We start from the raw sequence: 21,989 nt of genomic DNA, 5'->3' as shown, positions 1-21,989 counted from the left end.
TAAACTGCTTTGTGAAGTCCACCTGAAAAGCAGAATATAAATGCCACAAATATATAAATAAAATACTGTTCTGTTTATATACTGTGAACCAATAACTATAAACTGATAATGAGATAGAAACAAGCTAAGATTTAAATATACGTCTATGTTCATAGTATAGTCTTATATCTCTGGTTTTTCACTCACGAGCTGGCATTCCTAGGGCTCTCATCTTCCTCATGTTCTTCTTCCTCTGCCTCACTACCCTGACTACTGCATGTGATGGACTTCAGAACTGGTATATCCTCTAAACAGGCGTGACCTGCCTCCTCCTCCTCTTCGCTCTCTCTAGAACTCCAGAGATTCTCCCATCGACTGCAAATATCAATTGTTCATTCACATGACCTACTGCTACAAAACTCAAATTTCAAAACAGATTAGCCCAAGACCAGCTCTCCTGATGTTAAAAACACTTATCCCAGGTAGTTTTTGAAACTTTTCTTCCCCAGATTTACTAAAAGGGACAGCAAAACTTTTCTTCCCCAGATTTACTAAAAGGGACTCTTCAGTGCAAACTCCTTTAGTTGTCAGGCCTAGGAAAACATGACCCTCTGTGGGATAGAGAAGGATAAGGTTGAAGAAAATACCAGTAATTTGTCGTTCTTCAATGAAGTTGAATGTTGGAAGATTCAGGACAGGCAAAAGAAAGGACTTCTTTGCCCAGCACATAGTTAAAGTATGGAATTCACTTCCAAAGGATGCAGCAATAGCCACCAAATTTGGACTGCTTTAAAAGGGGATTGGACAAATTCATGGAGGATAAGACTATCCATAGCTACTAGTCATGATGGCTGTGTAACATCTTCAGTATTGGAGATTGTGTGCCTCTGAACACCCACTGCTAGAGAGCATGATGAGCAGGGAGAGGGCTATTGGACTTGTGCTACTTGGAAGCTTCCCAGAGGCATCTGGTTGGCTACTGTGAGAACAAGATGCTGGATTAGGCCTTTGGTTCTGGTTCAGTAGGGTTCTTCTTATATATGTTCTCAAAATACAGCTGTTTCCAAATACAGTCGTACCTTGGAAGTCGAACGGAATCTGTTCCGGAAGTCCGTTCAACTTCAAAAACGTTTGAAAACCAAAGCATGGCTTCTGATTGGCTGCAGGAAGCTCCTGCAGCCAATCGGAAGTGCCGGAAGCCCCGTCGGACGTTCGGCTTTCAAAAATAGTTTGCAAACCGGAACACTTACTTCCAGGTTTGTGGCGTTCGGGAGCAAAACGTTCGAGAACTGAGCTGTTCAAAAACCATGGTATGACTGTACTGAAATATGCAACAGTAGAAAACAGGGTATTAACTTCATATGAACCCTTAAACTGCTTATAATACTCTTTCGATGTATGCAGGTACATATACCAAGGAGCTAGAATTTGCTGCAGCTCCCTCTTGTGTGTACAAACAATGGTAAACGTGCAGTTGCTAACAAATAACATTTGATGCAACAGTCAATCCCTGCATATTCTAAATATACACCTCCTTCCCAACTTTGTATTACAAGCTCTAAAATTAACCAAACACATGCTTCTGAGATTATTATCTCTCAGGACACCTATGCAAATATTACCATAAACATTCATCAAAGCATTAAAGATCTTCCAGGAGCATTCTAAGAGCACTGGGTAGCTTTGGGGGGCTAGATTAAGTTTGAGGGTCAGAGTTTTATTATGCTTCCAGCTGTTTAATTTATATGAGATGGATTTTACATTTGCTTAAAAATCCAGTACATTATTTGAGTATATTGAATCTTTGACCCAGAGGGTTACACATAAGCAACAAACATCATTAAAAAGCCTTTAAATACATAAAATATATTTATATTTTATTAGAGTCTCAACAATCCAAGAATGCATTAAGCATTCTTCATTCCAAAGTCAACCTCCAACCCACATCTCAAGCAGACGAAGAGGGAGCTGATCAGTTACCATGTGCTTTATTTCTGTGGGCTTTTTTAAAGATTCAGGAACAGTTAATTGTAGCAACTACAGCAAGTAGCAATTTCTTTTAAATTGAAGAAAACTTAAGAATTTTTGTAGATATTGCCAAGAAAATGAAAGCATTAAACCAGTCTTCCGAGCTTCATAAAAATGATTTCTTATTAATGTTTATATAACTACTGTTAAAAGTCAAATGCACAGACTAGTGTGCAGACACGATCAAAGACAAACAACATAGGGAAAGGAACATTTACCTCGATGGATTCCAAGAAATGGACCACACAGGAGATAAAGATCCACCTGGTCGTTCAATTTTGACTTTTTCTTCACCATTTTTATTTCTTATGCTGACCACGCCATTGTACATCCCCAAAGCAAGGTACTGGCCATCATTAGTCCAACTGAGAAAGGGGAAGAATCATAACAGAGCAGTTTGAAAAAAATTCTCCTCTCCTCAACATTTGAGAGAGTCAAGAGGCCTATAGAAATTATACATTTTACTTAAGAGGTGGGCATAAAAGGCTCAAGAGGACACAAGGTACTCCCTGAACTCTTCCACTGCACTGACAAATATGGCTTTAAAGTATACATTTGCCCAACTGAACTGCAGCTACTTGTCGAGAAGGGGAGGACATGTTAATTAAGAATATGGAGCAGCAGCAGCATAAGGCAACCTCTGTTTAACTGAATAGTCATTTTGAAAGGTCGGCTTCCAGTTCCGCTCTGCCTTAATGGACGCAGCCCCCATGACAGAGGGAGATCATTAGCAAAGGAAATGGAATGTGGGGGGGCAGGGAGGCGCTGAATGCCAAAGCACTTTGCCTGCCGAAAACCCTCCAACGCCGCCATTAAGAAGCAGAGGTTCTCTTGTTAATTAGAGCTTAATTGGACTAAAGTACAGGCACACACTAGAAGAGATGAGATGACAAACTGCGGAACAAACCAATTGCAAGGACTTTAAGGTTTGAACTTGAGATAAGACTTCATTCGGTGCAAAAGATGGGGGGAGTCTACGGTTTATTTATTTAAAGTTTTATTCTCTACATTTATGATTCGGCAACCCCCCTCTCAATGTTAGTTCAAATAATATTTTTACAAGGGAGGATGGAAGAAATTGGATTATAAATACGAAATATAACATCAAACGGAACTGTGTGTAAAAAAAGGAAAAGGGGAGGGAAGCTCTATTTTGCAAAAGGTTTACGATGGAAACTTAAGAGCTGACTCTTCCCCATCCTTTCTTATTTACAAAATGAACTGAATAACGCTAAGAGGACTTGGAATTTAATTTAATTGGAAGAATAATTGCTCATATGTCTTCAGTTGGAAGGAAGGATGAAAGGAATCTGTGAACTGCCAAGGAACTGATACAGTTCCTTATTGAGTCATCTGCAGCTTGACAGACCACTCTTCCCAGGCTGGGAGGGAAAATGGTGACAAAGAGTTATTTACTGGGACAGAGTGACTTTTGCAGATGTTGTTAAAGTTGCAAAACAATGAAGCATGGGGCAAAGCGATGGAGAAAATTCTGGAATGACAATGGGATATCAGCTCCGTCCAAAGCATGATGGATAACAGCAACAACCGGGGGAAAGCAAGACATAACATCTTACAAGGAAAGGAAGAAACACCACAAACAGAATAACTGCAACACACAGGAAGAACAAGGATATAGTTTGAGTTCCTCATTTGTAGTTTTACAAATCATTTAAGGTGTCAACACAAATAGAAGTTATTAATATTGCAGTTGTTGTATAAGGGATTATTATTATGACCAGACTGTTATTGAAATTAATAAGATTTTGGAAAACAGAAATAAAGAAAATAATCAAACCATCAAATCTAGCATGCGGGAGCCACTTTATCTAAATTATATAATTTGGTATTTGAACGATTCGTATTAAAAATTGTATTATAAATTGGTATTGTTATAATGAGGCTATTATTGGACTGTAATTGAAAACTAATAAAAAATTATTATAAGATTATTTCGAAAGGTCTTCCACAAAATGTTAATGCCAACATATTCTTTATCTGAGAAAGCAAGCTATTCATACATATTTGTAGTGTTCTGTTCAATTTTGTACTGTTTTACGTGCTTTATAACTTAATGCTTTTATACGTTTCTTTAATTGCTTACTCTTTTGTTCCAACCCATCCTGGAACCTTAGCTTATAATTAAATGTATAATAAAATTCTACAAACCCATCAGAGGACAATTTTGCTGTCCATTCTATTGTCAATTTGTTTCAGTTTTGTTTTTACCTCTATTGCATGTTGCCTTGAGTTCTCAATCTTTCGTGTGGTAACTCATTAGATGTTTTAATATTTGCAATTACAAAATAACTACATTTGAGCGCAGTATTTACATACCTACAGCAGGTGATCTTATTGCTAACTTTATGTTTATTGACTGACTTCTGTTCAGGAGACCACAGACCTTGAAAATAACAACAGCATAGTGTTACCATCCAATTCATTCATCATTATAAGAAAACATTCACACCAACAACGAAGAGGGAATGTGAAAGAGAAGAGCTCCTATATCTTAACAAAATACAACTCCCCAAAGTCCTTCCCCTTGCCACATCTTATCTCTGCCAGCTTATGTGCTGCGTAACGGCTTTACATGATGATGATGATAATTTATTATTTATACCCCGCCCATCTGGCTGGGCTTCCCCAGCCACTCTGGGCGGCTTCCAACAGACATTAAAATACAATAATCTATTAACCATTAAAAGCTTCCCTAAACAAGGCTGCCTTCAGATGTCTCCTAAAAGTCTGCACCATCTGACCGCAGTGCCAAGGGACCACAGCGCAATGACAAAGCACATGCTTTGCACCAGAAGGTTCCACATCTAATAAGTTATCTCTTTGGTCAAAAGCATTCTACGTGGTAGATTATTTGAAACCAACTGTTGTATCTAAGTCTAGACCTAGCCAGAGTAGTTCCAATGAAATTAATGAGCATGATGAACACAGGTCTGTTAAAATCAACGGTTCTACTGGATCAGGCCAATGGCCCATCTAGTCCAGCATCCTGCTCTCATAGTGGCCAAGACTACCTGAGATCTGCCTGAGATCAGGGTCAGATAGACAGTCTGAGCTGTTGTACAGCAACTTCCTGTGGTCCTTGAACTGCTGGTACAGCACACATTGCATTTCTATCTGATCGATTCCTGACTGCTATGCGAAGTCATAGGATTTGGCCTGAAGAAACTAAGGATGAGGAAGACGTACCAAAATCACTGGAGGAGCAAGATGCCAATTGGTGAGTGACAGGATTGTAGGATACACTTTGTATGGAATCATTGTGCCTAAAACAAATTAACCAGAAACAAAATAAAAGTGGTTAGGCATAATAAACAAATAACTTTGGATATTTATTTTTTTAAGCCTCAATCAGGAGCTCAATGCAAATCAAACCAAAATCCAACAGGCTTTAAAAATAGTTCAGGTGCAATATGGTTATTTGAAAATATAAAGTGATTCAAGCATTGCGTGGGGTGAGGGGAAGAATAGAGAGATACTTCTATCATGATTCTCAATACTGCACCAGTGCTGGTTCAAAAGTCAGAGACCAGAGTCTCTTAAGCAAAACCATACCCCCACAGGCCTGCCTGGTTACCAAGACCCCATTCAGAGAACATTATTTGAGTGGTCCCCCTACCTTCAGAAAAGAGATGAGTGGCAGACCATGAAAAGAGCCTTTTCAGTTGTGGCATCCCAGTTCTAGAATGCTCAGTGGAAGTGCATTTGACTGGCATTGACTCTGCTGTCCTCTTGGTGGCACGGGAATACATTTTTATTTGCCCAAGCCTTTCTATGCTGGGTGTTAGTATAATGCTCTGATCTCAGCTCTCTTTCTGTTGGTACTATTTTACACAGTTCTTATTTATTCCTTGTTCTTTTAGCTTTTGCTATGTTAGCTGCTTTGAGAATTTTTACCTTATGAGTAAAATAAAAGTTTCTTAAATACATAAGACAAGGAAACAGTAATAGGCTGTTAATAACTAAAGCTTTACCTAGAACATATCAGCCCAGCAACTTATATTGTTATCCTTTAATGCTGAATAGAAGCACTTCAGGAAGTTATCTTGAAGAAGGAGTTACCTCTCCCCCCCCCCTCCTGTCCCCAGTAACATAATGTTTATTATGCAGAATTTACAGAAACAGTGCTGGGCCAATCTGCTTCTGTGATGTAAGTGAACAAGGAAAATAGGAGCACAATATCAGATCCAGAATGCATATGTACTATAACAGGCACGTCCAACAGGTAGATTGTGATCTACCAGTAGATCACTGGGTGTCTGTGGTAGATCACAGCTAGATCACTGGCACCCCTAAAAAAAAGCTCACCCAAAATTTTCCTCCTCCCTAAAAAAAGCTGAACTATGACCTGAAGCCCTAAACAAAAATGGGCCTCCCTCCCTCTTAAAAGAAGCTCAACAAGTTTGCCCTAAACCCGAAAAAACAGGGCTTCCCTTCCTTACAAAAACTCAACAGCTTTGACCTGAACCCCCCAAAAGGGGGTAGATCACTCCCAGTTTTTAACTCTGTGAGTAGATTACAGTCTCTCGGGAGTTGGCCACCTCTGTACTACAGTGGTGCCTCGCTAGACAAAATTAATTCGTTCCACGGGTCTTTTCTTATAGCGAAAAATTTGTCTAGTGAATCCCCATAGGAATGCATTGAATATTTTTTGAATTTTCTTTTGCCCATAGGAACGCATTAATTGAATTTCAATGCATTCCTATGGGAAACCGCGATTCGCTAGACGAATCTTTCGTAAAACGCATTCGTCTAGCGAGGCAAGCTCCGCTCAAAAAATCCTTTCGTTAAGCGGAAATTTAGTTAAGCAGGGCATTCGTTAAGCGAGGCACCACTGTATAAGATTCAGAAGTGCAATAACTGGAGCGAAACCCTTTTGAGAGCGATGCAGTGAGAACAGTCCTCGCAACCTGTTCTCTCATTCTCCCATTAATCTGGTGAAGTGATGTAATGTCCTTTCTCTTTGCATGATTAGCTTCTTAACTGTGTTCATATTCCTTCTACTATTATTAATAATAGTGGCTGGAGTCCATACACAAAACTGATATTTAAGGCATGCAAAATAATCATGACGCAATCCACTTACGTGTACTTCAGGATACCTTCTAACTTTGAAGTCCAGATGATCACAGTTTTGTCTGCAGCTCCTGATGCAAAGCGCTTTCCTAGGGAATGTTATGGAAACTCACATAAGTTTATTGCAACTGGTAATCTAAAGCACACAGAAAAGCAATGACACTCTTTACTATTAGTTGAGTGCCTTCAGGTGAGCAAGAATCAAACCTGTATCTACAAATGTTTGCATACACTCTGGTCCGACATGAAACTCAGTACAGTATGGACTGTACTGATATTGTCTGGTAATACAAATTTTCTTCTTTAAAAATATTTATGAATAATAGACTGGATATAAATGCAAATGGCACTCTGTTCCTATGAAACCTGATCAAATGCTAATGGTTTGAAAAAATCCAGAAGGTTTAAGTTACCATCCTTGGCATAAGCTACACAGTACACTGTATCTTTATGTGCCTTCAAGGGCTGGATTAATGTTCCATCCGAAGTGTCATATACCTGTAGAGATAAAGTAAAGAGATAAGTCTAAGAATTAGGTGCACAAATTAACGCTATAGCCTTAGACAAACCAAGGCAGCTTCCTATGTTTCTCAGTCCAGATACAGGCTCTCTTCTGTTTATTCATTTTTTAAAAGTGGCAGTTACATGACTTCTAAAACATAACTCCAACAAATAATTTTCTTAATGGACTGACACATAGAAGCCAGCATTATAACAGGACAAACAGCCTAACCCTATTCTTTTCATATCCAGTGTGATTACAAATAAAGGCCACTGGGGATCCTGGGTTTGGTAAAGCAGAGTAGGGCTGGGCAGGTCTGTTCTGTTTCTTCTAGATACTGTACAAGAGTAAATTCCTGTGTTACAGCTTCTAGCCAGCGCCAGGCTGAGCTGACATTAGGATCAGTAAATCTGCTCCATGGGGCTTAGAAAGAAATGAAAGGTATCAAAAGGACAATCTAGCCCTGAAAAGTTATGAGAAAGTCTTATTTCAGCAAGCTCTGAATACCATTGTACCAACCCCTCCAAACCAATTTTCATAGTGCACACAGCAACCTCTTATCCAAGGAGTGTAGAGACTAGCCTTACATTTAATAAATCTCCTGACTATCATAAGCAAGACAAAATTCCATGGAGGTAAGTGCATGAAACTCCATACACCAGGAATGGGGAACCTGCAACCCTCCAGATATTGTTGAGCTATGCTTCCATCAGCCTCAGCTAGCATGGTCACTGGCCAAGGACAATGAAAGTTGTAGTCCAACAATATCCAGAGGTTCTCCTTCCCTGCCATACAGGTAAGCGAGCAGGCTGGCAGAGAAGAAATGAGTCTCTTTGTCCCACCTCTGCCAGTCTGCTTAGCTTCCATGTTAGTCACAAAAGAAGGGAAGTCCATCCCTCTTCCACAAACTCTTGCTAGGTGGCTTTTTTTTCTAGCAGAGGCTAGTACCCTGTATTTCCATACTGACCTGGAGAAGGGAACTTCCCCCTTCTCCATAGCCAGCATGTAAATTCAGGCCACCAGCCTTCACACATGAAAAACAAAAGCCACGGGCTAGTATCTTTATGGGCTTATTTGCAAGGCTGGTGTAGACCTACCTTTACTTAACTTCTTACATCATGTACTTAGAAACCATTCATAAATCCACACCAAGAAATTAGAGGCAAACTTTACAAATAAAGATGACAAACATTAGGAAATTGGGGGGGAAAGCATCTATGAAATATGCAGACAGATAATTTGGTGTATCTACTTAAAATAGCTTTGAGACTTCTTCCAGCTCAGCTTAATTTATCAAAACAAAGACAAGAGCCTTCTCTGTTTAAACATGTTAAATAGCTAAAAAAAAATAGCATTTAACATAGTCAAATTACATCACAGTTGTAAGATTTTTTTAAAAAATGTGTTACATTAAATAGAGAAGGGATAAGAGTTCTTTCAATAGATTACCATATGTGTTATAGTAAATAATAAAGAAATGAGTTCTTTTGATAAATTAATCTACCAATATTTCAAGATGTTAATTAACAAATGAGCGTAGGTGGGTGTTGTTTTTTAAAAAAAAGAAAACCTCATACCAGTAATCTGTTTCCTGCTGCAATTATTAGTTGAGTTCCATCAGGCTTAAAAGCAAGGTCATATATACTGTGAAAACAAAGGAAAGTTTTAAATGGCACACCAAACTCCTCGTATCCCCAATATTTTCCCATAGGGTACATAAAAAACAAGATCTCTAGATGTAGATCACCACACTACAGAATGAATATTTTAAAAAGAATTCAATTTGTGGGTGTAGGTTCAGAATTATATTCATATACCACAATTGTCATTTGTACATTTCCTCAATCAAACCATTTTCAAGACATTTCATATCTGCCAAATCAAAAGGCTGCAATTTACATACTCAAAGCATGGTACATCAAAACACTGACTTTATTCATTTAGCTATCTATGTTAAATGTACATATTCTAGACAAAACTGGGGATTATTCACCCACACAGTCAATAGTAAAAAAAATTAACATTTCAGCCAAACACTTGTTTTTATGGCTGTTGTAATTATTGTATATTATCTATTTATGTATCTTTTATTATTGCTTTATTTCATTGTTCTCTGCTGTGGTACTGAAGCATCCAATGAAATGTGAGTTATAATTACTTAGTAAGAATAAGAATTCAGAAAAGGGCAACCAAAATGATGAAGGGTCCCCAAAGGGAAAGGTTGCAGTATTTGGAACTTTTCAAGTTTCCAGAAAAGGTGATAAGTGACATGATAGACGTTTACACAATTACACATGGTATAAGGACAGTGGCTAGATACAGTACAGTATATGGTTTTTTCTCACACTCTTATACCCCTAGAAATCATGCTCAAGCTGAATTTTGGAAGATTCGTAACAGATGGAAGAGTGTGTGTTTTAATGCAGTGCAGTTAAACTATGACACTTGTTTCCACAGGGAGCAGTGATGGCCACCAACTTGGATGGCTTTAAAAGAGAATTAGACAAATTCATGGAGGACATGGCTTAGGCTATCAATGGTGACTGGCCAAGATGGCTACGTTCTACCTCCAATATCAGAAGCAATATGCCTCTGACTCTGAGTTGCTGGAAATCACAGGTGGGGAGAGTGCTGTTGCTGTCATGTCCTGCTGCAAAGGCGTCCGGTTGGCCACTGTGAGGAAAAGGTGGTGGATTACGGGAGGACAACGGTCTGACCCAGCAGTAATGGTGCTGGTGTGGCGATCAGGTGAGTCCCAACCCACCAGCTGAAGACCAATGTCACAAAGTGTACACAGATAGTACAAAAATAAATAAATACACCTCAATTAAACCAAAGCACAGTGGTACCTCGACTTACGAATGCATTGACTTCCGAAGGTTTTGACTTCCAAAGTCCGCTAAGCCGGAAGTATTTTCGCTGTGCAAAATCGCGCTTTGCACATGCTCAAAATGGACGCTTCGACTTACGAAGGATTCGACTTCCGAAGAGCGCCGTGGAACGGATCGCCTTCATAAGTCGAGGTACCACTGCATTTGAATTTTAATTATACTGTACTACCTACGGGGTTAGGGAAAAAAACGAACCTGCATCAACTGTTTATTTTGTTAAAGTGTCCTCATGAAAGCTTTACCCACCTGCCCAGTACAAGAACTGAGGCAGCGAGTAAAACAACCAGTATAGGCCATTGTGGACAATCTGGGATTTTTAATATTATTTATTTATTTATTACCATCTGGCTGGGTTCCAGTCCTACCGATGGAGCACCGTAAGAACATCAGCTCAGCGGGGAAGATCTAAAGTTACATCAGCGGACACAACAAGACCGTCGAGGGGACCGAGAAGCCTCCTCTCCGCCTGAAAACAAGCTCCTTTGGGCAACAAATGCAGGTAAAGCACCTCCGGCTCTGGAAGGCGCACCCCCCCCCCCGGTGAAACCTGCCAGGGTCCAGCTTTGTGTCCCTTCCACCAAAAGGGGAAACCCACGCGCTCCCTTTCTGCTGCAAAAGCATTATCTTAAAGAGCTTTATGGCTTCCAGTTTAAACGTGGAAGCATCTTTCTAAGTTGTTTTTGCTGCTCTAAGTTGTTTTTGCTGCTCATTTCCCTAGCGTTGCAGTTGGTTGCATTAACACATTTGCCTTCCGAAACGGAGTGGGTACGCTGCGGGGGGTTATGCAGCGCGCAGCTCAGAAAGAGTGGGATAAAATTGCATGCCGTCACCATGACGATTCGCTTACTGCTGGGGATGCTGGAAGGGAGAGCGAACCGAGGAGGCCTTTTTTATTTGCTGGAGGTCGAAGCCCCCACTTCATTCCTTCCTCTCCCCCACCGACCCGCTGCACCCTCCAGCCTTGTCAGAGGGAGGCGCCTCTTCTTACCACTGCTCGGCCTTATCTCTCCAGGTCAGCGCAGCTCGCATGTTTTCCCCTCCGGCGCATCCCCTTCGCGATCTCCCTGCCTGCCCCTCCCCCAGCGCCCAACTCCCACTTTCATTTATTTATTTATTTGTGTACATAGGACGCCGGGCTGCAACCCAAGGCAACACGCATGCGCAGTTTCCACGCGCCGCCCCCCTCCCCTCATTTTTTCCTTCCTTTTGCGAAGCGCCCTGCTTGTGCGCACGCGCAAAGTGCCTCTTGCGCATGTCTGAACTCTCCGCCAAGTTCCTCCCCGCCCCCCCGCCCCAACCATAGTTTCTAAGGCGCCCGGGGGAGGACGCGCAATATTAATATTAGGGGCGGGTGGAGAGAGGAGGAGCTTATGTCGAAAGTGCGCGTGCGCAAAAGCCCACTAAGGTTTCCTCGCGCTGCTCGCGAGGTTTGATCCCGGCGCGAAGCGGAGAGAGCGATCTCTTGGTTACTGTCATTGTGCAGGTTGGCGGCGCGCGTGTTAGGAATGCGCACGCGCCGTACGAGCAGGCGTGGGAGAATTTGCCGCCTTACAAGAGAGGGGAGGAAAGATGTCCTTGGCGCTAGTTCAAGGGGCAACGGGGCAGCCTGACGGCAGGTAAGGACTTAACGCCGGAAGGAGTGGCAAGGGCGGGGATTTTGAAACGTCCCCCTCGGCCATTTGCTTTGATCCTCCTTTGCAAGCAACTATTTTCACCCTCACCATCATCACCTTTCATTTGCATGCAGTGATGTCACAGCAGTTTGACAAATGGCACGCCTGCGTTCTGCTGTCTTGACATGACGGTCTTCTGTCTGACTGAGGGCTATGGCAATACTGCAAACCGGAATAAAGCCATAATTAACTTGTGCCGTTCCTGCCTTCCCACTGCTTTGCGTGCTCCCACCAAATGAGGAGGAAAGGTGGGCTGCTGCCTCCGAGGAGGCCTTCTCAGTGATGGCACCCTAGCTGTAGAAAATCCTCCCCAGAAAGGCTTGCCTGGCACCCTCTTCGTTTCCGGCACCAGTGGAGACCTCCTTATTCACCCAGACCTTTTAGGCAATTGGTGTTTCAAGCCAAAAAACAAAACCAGGGTTCTCCGTTGCTTAAGTTGTACCTTGTTTTTCTACATTTAGGTGCAAAATTTATTGCATCTTACTCTGCCAGAAATAAACCAGTTTTGGAACAACCGAAAAGGAAATATGGGGGAGATAAAAAAAAAGAACAGTTAAAATGATTGAGAGGTTAGAATGTTTATTTAAGGAAAGATTACAAAAAGGTGAAGCTTGTTTGATATTCTGATAATTCACTTTCAGTGTTACAGGTAATAGGCACATGACTGAAGATGCAAACAAAGAGAAAGGGCATCTTATAACAGCAGGAGGGGGATGTGTTGATCCCAAGGAGGAAGATACAGAGACCATCACAGAAAGTCTAGCGTGGTGCAAAGAGTCTGAAGCAACTGTATCTTTCCTGGCTCCTCTATGTCACAAAGCTGTTCCTGAAGGATGGGAAAGGATAATAAAGCAAAGACAGTCTGGCAAAACAAAAGGAAGATATGACATCTATTTTGTCAGGTACAGTAATGCTGATTGTAAATCTTGACATTGTACATCTTATGTCATCCAAATGATATTTTGGTGCACTGAGAGCCATAGAGTCATAATTATGTTTATAATAGGTAAAGGGGGACCCCTGACCATTAGGTCCAGTCGTGACCGACTGTGGGGTTGCAGTGCTCATCTCGCGTTATTGGCCGAGGGAGCCGTGTACAGCTTCCGGGTCATGTGGCCAGCATGACAAAGCTGCCTCTGGCGAACCAGAGCAGCACACGGAAACGCCGTTTACCTTCCTGCTGTAGTGGTACCTATTTATCTACTTGCACTTTGACGTGCTTTCGAATTGCTAGGTTGGCAGGAGCTGGGACTGAGCAACGGGAGCTCACCCCGTTGCGGGGATTCGAACCGCCAACCTTCTGATCGGCAAGCCCTAGGCTCTGTGGTTTAACCCACAGCGCCACCCGCATCCCTGTTTATCCCTGCATTATAATCACTTGCTCTTTGCCTCTCATCCGACTCAAAGTCTGCATTGTTGTAACCTGCCCCTGCTCCCATAGCTCTCCAGAGGCAGAGGGCATTGGACAGCTTTTTTCCAAGCAGTTTACCAAAGAATAATAGTGTTCAGCTGAGCAACAACTTCAAATCCTCCAGATAGCCTTCCCTCCTTCCTTCCTTCCTTTAAGATTAGAAACACATATCCAGTCAGGACACAGTTTTGTGTTCCCCTTTACTACTCCAACCAAGCGTCATGCTGATGGATTCTATGCTAAATAATGCATCTGTGTTTATAATATTTTCAAATACTAAGTTTGTCTTTATTTAAAATATGTGTATCTCATATTTCAGTTGCAATTCCCAAGGCAGCTGTACTTGCACCACTGTTTAACTGTAAACACATTTATAACAGCTTACAAATAGTTTAAGTATTGCAGCTTCAACTTTGATTTTCCAAAATATATGTATTTCTTTGAAAAATGTATAGTCTGTCTTTCCACAATATAATCTACAGGGTGGCTACAGTTGACAACTTGTATCCAACCCTTTCCATGTGAGAGTGGAATAAAAGTACACTCCTAAAATGGGACTTCACCATCCTCTCTGTCTCCCTGCTGACCCCTGCATGCCCTCAGAACCTGCTCTGACCCTCCAGAGCTGATTTTGGTGGTGCAGTTGCTGCAGTGGAGAGAAGAAGCAGGTGCAACATTCTGTTGTGCAACATTGCATTCCACTCAACGTTGCCCTTTGACTGCTTTTTACATGATGGTCTTTTTCCCTTTTAGTCCCCAAGGAATGAAGGTCAGATCCAGACGTGCACTTTTGGATTACTTTAAAAAGAACGGAGAGACTGTTCTTAAATTAGAGGACTTTGATTTTTCTGTCTCTGTTCGGGAGAGTATCCAATCAAGCACAAGGGCTCTGGGGTCAGAAGGACAAAACTGCATCACTAGCAGCCAGACTCTAGATCTTGGACCGCAGAGCAGTGAAGAAAAGCAAAATAAGATTTTGGAATTTCAAGCCAGTGCTGGTGAGCCCGATTTGCAGGATGGGTCCACTGCAGAGGACCCCTCAAAGGATTCATGTTTCAAAGCCCAAGAGAGGAGTGCTGCTGAGAGGAAGACTCCGATTAAGAAAGCTAAATGCGGTTCAGAAATGGGGAATCTGGATGATGCCTATAACACAAGACAGAGGAAACGACCCCCAAAAAGTCAAAGGGCAGAAACTGTTAAAAATCCCAGAAGAAAAAAAGATATATGCATTTTTAATAGTGTTCATAAAGTGTGCCAGAGAGGCTCAAGAAAAAGAAAAACATGCTTAAAGGACGAGCTGCTGGTTTCTGAACCAAAAGTGGATTTGCACGTTGCACCGGTAGCCGCTGTCTTGGAACACAAGTCAAGCACAGACGTTTTAAAATGTGATGAGGATTCCACCAGCGTAGTTTCTGTAGCAGTTGATGAAAACTTTTCAGAATTGGAAACCCAGAGAAACAGGGTGCCTTCAGGGAGCCAAGAGTTAAACATTGCTTCCAATATGGATGTTACTGACTCGCAGACCAGTGACGAGAGCCATTTCACATCAGTAAAAGGTATATTCTTCAGAGTGGAGCTCTTTTCTAAATTTCCTAAGGAGATAATCATAGGCCAGTGGTACAAATGAACTTTCTTTGCCTCATGCTCTATGCTTTTGGTGTGGCTAGTATTGTCTACCTGAGTGTGTTCACATGATTTTGCTGAATGTGACCGTCTAAGCACCTCTGTCTGGTCCTTGGGACTCTCTGCAGTCTGCCGTCCCCTGTCAGTGTCCCTGCATCCTCGGGTGCTTTTGCCTGGCTAGAATGTTTCCCTTTTTCCTTGAACCATAATAAATGCCTCTTGCTTGCCTGGATATGTCAGCTTCAAATCATGGCTTAATATCCTGGTTCTGAAGTCATTAACCATAGCTCCCTGTTCAGAAAAAAATGGGAAATCATAGTTAATGGAAGACTTCTTGATTTGTTCCCACTTGAAAAGGTGGTATTCTACTAACTCGTCCTATCAGTGCAAGGATTACTGCTAGAGTGACAGAAATCCCCCCCTCCAGTGTGTGCCCCATGTCACATTGCAATTGCAGATATTCTTGAGCTGATGGAACCCTGACTTAACACTACATTGGTTAAAGCCCAAAGGAAGAAGCAAATGGGCTTTGTGCACCACCAGAAGACTTATTCACATCTTTGCTTATTAAGCTGAGAAACGATCTTCCAAACATTGCCAGTGTAGTAGCTGGGATAGACTACAGTAGGCTCCCAATCCACCACTCTTTAATGATAGAATATCCTCTGTAAGAGAATGGCACATACAAAGATATAGTGCAGTACTTCGTTTTATACGAATTTGCAATGAATTATACATCTGCGTTTGTTTTTTACTTTGCTTTTCAACATTTTAGAGAACCATTTTCGAAGACCTCAAGTGGAGAGAAGGAAAACCAGCCCATATTTTTCTAGTAAATTCATTCAAGGAGGTAAAAAAACACTTTCTATGGAAATGCCTTGTGGGGGATTACAAGATTTAGCAATATAATTTGCACACCAATCCTACCCATATTTAAAGGTAAAGGTAAAGGGTACCCCTGACCGTTAAGGTCCAGCCACAGACAACTCTGGGGTTGCAGCACTCATCTTGCTCTATAGGCCAAGGGACCTGGCGTTTGTTCACAGACAGCTTCTGAGTCATGTGGCCAGCATGACTAAGCCACTTCTGGCGAACCAGAGCAGCATACGGAATCGCCGTTTACCTTCCCGCCGGAGCAGTACCTATTTATCTACTTGCACTGCATGCTTTCGAACTGCTAGGTTGGGAGGAGCTGGGACCTAACAACGGGAGCTCACCCTGTCGCAGGGACCTTCTGATCGCCAAGCCCTAGGCTCAGTGGTTTAGACCAAAGCACCACCCACGTCCCATATTTGGTCAGAAGTAAATCCAATGTATTTCTCACTTGCATAGCTAAGAGTACACACATTTACTTTGAAATAAGCCCACTTAACGTATTGGGACTTGGTTCCAAATAAAAGTGCTTTAGATTGTGATATAATTTATGTGAGGTTAGAAGAGATTACACAGCAACTATCGATAATTCTTACTCCTTTCCATGTAGTGGGTCAAATTAATGGGTCAGATTATTAGCAGCTTTTGGTTTATATGAGCACTTCATAAATGTTTGGAATTGGGAGAGTAAATTATATCTGAATAGTAAGGTATCCAATCAAAAAAGCTAACTGTGAGCCTAGGAAACTATGGTTTCTCACTATGTGAATAAGCCACTGTGAGACACTCTGCCTTGTGTGTTCTCTCTTTTTGTGCACCAGAGGCTATCTGAAGCTTCTTCCAATGTTAACCAAACCCTAGTTCCTCATTACAGTGAGACTTGGGGGAATTGTAGTTGTTTAAAACTCTTGCTTCAGAACACACTACAATCAAACTATGGTGACTGATATTGTAGAAGCCAACTTTAATAAGTGGGATTTAAACAAACCACAATTCCCAGTAAGGATTGCAGCCTTAGTTGGGCAAATGAAGATTAAGGCTTGCAACATGGACAGGCGTCTCTTAGATATTGTTCACTGCAGCTGATCCCACTGGGGCTCTTGAAAGAGCTCTTTCTCTACCAGTCTCCTTATAGCTGGAAGAGGCAGTCAAAACGATCCTCTTTCTGCTTTTGGCTATAGACACAGGCGGATTTAAGGAAAACAATGTATTTAAATAAAAGAGAGGCCATTGAATTTCACATTTTGATTCTCTGTATAGCTCCAAGCCCACCTAGAAGGAAGGCCTTTCGGAAATGGACTCCACCTCGTTCTCCTTTTAATTTGGTCCAAGAAACACTCTTTCATGATCCATGGAAACTTCTCATTGGAACTATATTTCTGAATAAGACCTCAGGTACAAGACTTATGTTCTCCCCTGCCCCCCGCCCAGCCCCTCACTTGCAAACACACCAGTGTTGAGCTGCTTTCCAGTTATACAGTCCCACACTGCTGCTAGGGAGCATTCATGAATCTCTTATGTGGGCAGAACTGATTACTTCAGTTTTTCCTGTGGGGGGCTGGCTAGGTGGTAAATGGCTCTGCTTGATTCACACACATTCCCCAGGAAGAGAGAAAAGGGCCAGTGTTGACCTTGACCTATGTGAAGTGGAAAAGGGGCTACTAAAATGATGACACCGTTTTTTGCAAGAGGGATTCCAACACATACTGGAACATTGGGTTTCTGCAGTTCTGTCATCCTAGTGCAACAAATACATTAAAAACACTGTTTTGTGGTTAGGAAAAGGATGGGAAATGCACTGAAAAGCATGGGATGAAATAATGACTAGTGGGAAGACATATGATGCAAATCAGTATGAATGTTTGTTGTTGTGTAGCTGCCCTTTAAACAAATCAGAATGAATGCTCAGTAAAGACTGCAGATAGTTTATCTTCATCTTAAGCTTTATGCATGCAAATCAGGATGAATGCTCAATAAGCAGATTGACTAGAATAAACCTAAATTTTGCCATTTGCTGAATGTATTATACAAGTTTGGGATCATGCACACCTTTAAAAATTGAAATGACACATCTTCTGTGTCAGTACTGAAACACAAAATATATTTCTGTGCCACGGGAGTTCTTCACACAACTCTTAATTTTCTCCTGTGGAAGTCATTTGATTGTAATGTGTAGTAAACACGTGTGTCTGTTTTGCAATACATACATGTGGCCAGAAGACACATTGGCAGCAGGATTCATGCTAAGTGTGGAAGATTACGTGAAGCTGCTCGTTTGTCTTGTTACTTTTAGTAGCTGTTTCATGCGGTTAGACGTTATCTGTATTAGCAATTCAGCATATTTGCCTATGCCAGCTTTGCAAAGAAATTCAGTAGAAACCCTACTGTTCACTGTCTTACATCTGACTAGGTAAGATGGCCATCCCTGTGCTGTGGGAATTTTTCAAGAAATATCCTTCACCTGAAATAGCAAGAGCTGCAAACTGGAAGGAAATGTCAGAGTTGCTTAAACCTCTTGGCCTTTATGAACTCAGAGCAAAGACCATCATCAAATTTTCAGGTAGCAACTCTTGGCATGAAATGTGTGTTATAGCTTGTTTTAAAAAGAGTACATTATCTCCATAAAATCCTAATTATGGCCCTGCAGAGTAGATCAGTGTTGTTATTCTCATATTACAGATGGGAAGCCATGGCTGAGAGAGGGTGGCATATTAAAGGCCGCTTAGTGAATTCATGACTAAGACAAGATCTGGAGACTTTCCAGCTGCCCCTGAGCTCGAACATTAGAGGCTACGATCCAGAGGAATGAAAACACACATGCCCTGCGCATGAAACTGCATTTCTATTTTATTCTTTTACTAGTAGTTTCTTTTTCCAAGGTTGTCTCTATATAAGCTTGGATGTTCTTCAGATCCTTAGAACTAACACAAAATATATTTGAGAGATTTGGCATCAGTATTTTTTTTAACACTGCAATCCTATTCAGGTTTATATTCTACTGTGTTATGTGAGACTACCTCCTCAGTAAGTAGGTATAGATTTGGTACCTTGAAGGAACATTTGGAGGGGGAAGATTGGAGAACACTGTTGACTTCTCCCCTTTGAAAACCGCCCAAATTGAATTGCTGAACTACCCAAGCACAAAACTTCTTTTAAAGCAGTTTTGAGATGCTACCAAATGAGGACGTGGGGAAGCTTGGGGGGGGGGGTATTTAAGCATTTATACGTTTGCTTTCTGCTGTAAAAAGGCTGCTGATCTTATTGACTGCCATTTAGATAACTGTTTAGAGAGCTACATCTGTGACACTACATTTTAATGTCTTCTATGCTGTGTCTTGCAGTTTAGAAAACAGAAACTCTAAACTTTATCTTTTATTTATAGATGCCATTCTAATCACTTCCGTCAGCATCAATGTAGCATGCTAGTAATACCTTGCTGTGATTCCTTGTACAGTATTATCAGCCTGCCAGGTGTTCTGTACCCAACACAGTGTGTCAGTTTGCAGCAGCCCTTAATAAACTACAGTGCCCAGAATACTTTGAAATAAAAAATGTGTTTCAAGGGTGCTTTAAAGGTGTAGTGCGTACATAGCCTAAGTCATGTTTTCACAAATTTTAAAGGTGAATTTAATGAATCCAGTCTTGGATCTTTTATTGTACTTTTTTTGTTGTTCCATAGATGAATACTTGGTCAAACAGTGGAGGTATCCTATTGAGTTGCATGGGATTGGAAAATATGGAAACGACTCTTACAGGATCTTTTGCATCAATGAGTGGAAAGAGGTAACTGATGCTGACATTTTCTTAAATCAATGAAAGATTATAAAGTATTCTACTTTTGATTTTTGTAATCCTTGTTGAATGAATAACATCTGATACCCTTTTCAATGTGTTGTGGGAGTGGATGGATGGGGTTATTGGTTTGTTGTTGTTGTTGTTATTATTATGTATTTTGTGGTTTTTATCTCTTATTGTGAACCGCGCTGGCAGAGCGTGCCTCTCCGCAAAGCTGAGATGGCTCTGCTTCACTTCTGTCCCTCTCATGTAAATGAGCCTGAACCAGAACTGCACAAAGCAAGTGGGTACAGTCATCCAGCCCTGTGATCTGCATTGCAGCAATAGTCTCAGAAACAGCATTGTGATGGGGTGGGTGTGCAGAGTCCCATGTATCCTTCCTGCTGCACTGCCATTGGGCTGCGCTCATGCCTTGCAGGCATCAGAGTAGAGGAGAAAGCTGGACTATCCCCAACCATTTCACCCTTCACTGTGAAGATTCAGAGTTGCCTTGTATTGTAGTAGCAAACACAATTGCAGCGTGAGCATATTCCTATTGACCCAAAAGTAAGCCCAAAGCTGTTCAGTGGGACTTATTTCCAAGTAAATTTACATGAAATTATGACAATGAGCCAAAGAATAGTTTCCATTTGTGTGCTTGAGACTCTGAGCTTAATGCAAATTTTGTATTTCTTAATTAAAATGGTTAACATCCTGATTCTTTTTCAGGTACAGCCACAAGACCATAAGCTGAATGTATATCATGCCTGGCTGTGGGAAAATCATGATAAACTGAATATTAATTAATGTATAGCTCTGTGTAGGTATAATATCTACTGGGTTTTTTTTTAAATATCAAACTCAATCATCTCTCTTGGTTACTATAAATGTAAACACTTTAATATATATGTTTGTATATTGGACACTGTGTATTAAATTTTAGCATTGGTTTATGTACATAATCCTGCAGACCTTTTGTAATTAAAGTTGAATAAGACTTGTGTTAATATTAAGTGTTTATTGTTTCTAAATTATTCAGTCCTTCAACACTGCAAATACCAAACAACCTTAGTAACTTTACTAGAATGCAACATAATTGCAGAATAATCCTCCAATTTGTTCTACAATAGATGCAGTTCTGTATTGTTTTTACTGAAGTTCCTATAGCATATAATATTAGATTGTTACAAATTCAATATATAGGAACTTCTCTGAACGTCACCGACTAAGTCATAATTGGAGTAGACCCACTGAAATAAATGGAGCTAAGCCATGGTTTTATATCTACCCATTTAACCATAAGAAATAATTTCAACTGATTCTTAAATAAATCCTTATTTGTAACAATAAAACACATTATTAGCAAACTCTTTCCTCCTATTTCCTCCCAATTCTCTCAATTAATAGGTCCTGCCCAGGACAAACTTCTTAAGCACAGATTTCTAGCTAATTGAATACTGCACAACACATAGTTTGGTTTAGGATTATGTCCAAATCCCTCACTCATGGTTTGTCCTGCTTCAAATAAACCACTTAGCTGTAAACAAGGTTTGTTCTTAGCCATAGCTCATGGTTTGTCTGGGGTGACAAACCAGAAACCCAGGTTTGGGCATAATACCAAGGCAAACCATAGCTTAGTGCTGGGCAGTATGGTGGCAGCAAGACTGAGAGAGGAATGCAGTACTTGCTATTTTTGCTCCAGGAATCCACATTTGCTGAGCTGTGCTTAGGCGTGGATTGCAAACTGCTTGGGAAATGGACTTCTGGTCTCACAAACAAGGCTTCATTTTGCTCACAGGCTTTCTTGCTCCCCAAAATATGCTCCTGGAGGAGCACAGAAGACCATGGGGGCAAGGAGGGGAAAGAAATTATGTTTGATGGTACAACATTGAATCTCACGTGTTGTTGTTTTTTGCCTGCCTTTTATTTATGGTGGGGCCATTTTTGCTCACTGATAATCAAACATTGTTCAAAGAAAAATCACAAAGAATCTTGGTCCACAAAGACTAATTTACTCTTGCATAAGCTATCATGGGTCATAGCTCACTGCATTTTTGAAGGTTCCATGCCATGAAGGGGTATAACATAATAAATTAATCCTTAAGAAGCTTCAAGACTCTTGGGCACATTTTCTGCAGCAA

The 21,989-nt window shown here is 41.1% G+C and overlaps 2 protein-coding genes across 6 annotated transcripts in view; one reads left to right on the top strand and one right to left on the bottom strand.

The window, feature by feature from the left end:
* Window positions 1-11,591, bottom strand: part of IFT122 (intraflagellar transport 122) — a 65,214-nt gene extending 53,623 nt beyond the window's left edge. Inside the window, 7 exon segments of the mRNA XM_060271376.1 lie at window positions 2,226-2,372; window positions 4,345-4,411; window positions 5,215-5,291; window positions 7,112-7,190; window positions 7,515-7,599; window positions 9,181-9,247; window positions 11,483-11,591. Of these exon segments, the coding sequence (XP_060127359.1) occupies window positions 2,226-2,372; window positions 4,345-4,411; window positions 5,215-5,291; window positions 7,112-7,190; window positions 7,515-7,599; window positions 9,181-9,247; window positions 11,483-11,523 (563 nt within the window). The 5' untranslated portion in view covers window positions 11,524-11,591.
* Window positions 10,879-20,850, top strand: MBD4 (methyl-CpG binding domain 4, DNA glycosylase). 5 transcript variants are annotated; one of them, XM_060271377.1, is made up of 9 exons: window positions 10,879-10,993; window positions 11,978-12,110; window positions 12,809-13,069; window positions 14,332-15,134; window positions 15,977-16,051; window positions 17,335-17,469; window positions 18,485-18,634; window positions 19,754-19,857; window positions 20,578-20,850. In XM_060271377.1, exons 2-9 carry the CDS (start codon window positions 12,064-12,066, stop codon window positions 20,653-20,655), a joined length of 1,653 nt encoding a protein of 550 aa, XP_060127360.1. In that variant the 5' UTR covers window positions 10,879-10,993; window positions 11,978-12,063; the 3' UTR covers window positions 20,656-20,850. The 5 variants fall into 5 exon arrangements, with proteins under 5 accessions (XP_060127360.1, XP_034962443.2, XP_060127361.1 ...); XM_035106552.2 differs by lacking the exon at window positions 11,978-12,110; XM_060271378.1 differs by lacking the exons at window positions 10,879-10,993; window positions 15,977-16,051 and having other exon boundaries at window positions 11,907-12,110.
* The last annotated feature ends 1,139 nt before the right edge of the window (window positions 20,851-21,989 follow it).

The sequence above is a fragment of the Zootoca vivipara genome, chromosome 2 (assembly GCF_963506605.1).
Source record: "Zootoca vivipara chromosome 2, rZooViv1.1, whole genome shotgun sequence".
Classification (NCBI taxonomy): domain Eukaryota; kingdom Metazoa; phylum Chordata; class Lepidosauria; order Squamata; family Lacertidae; genus Zootoca; species Zootoca vivipara.
Note: the sequence above shows the minus strand (reverse complement) of the source record. Positions and strands in the feature narration are given on the sequence as shown.

Bases quoted from the DNA above. Each gene is read 5' to 3' on its own strand.
- MBD4 (XM_060271377.1), top strand. From the start codon at position 12,064: ATGTCCTTGGCGCTAGTTCAAGGGGCAACGGGGCAGCCTGACGGCAG. The intron at 13,070-14,331 runs GTACAGTAATGC...TTTCCCTTTTAG, and splicing joins TATGACATCTATTTTGTCAG to TCCCCAAGGAATGAAGGTCA. The intron at 18,635-19,753 runs GTAGCAACTCTT...GTTGTTCCATAG, and splicing joins GACCATCATCAAATTTTCAG to ATGAATACTTGGTCAAACAG.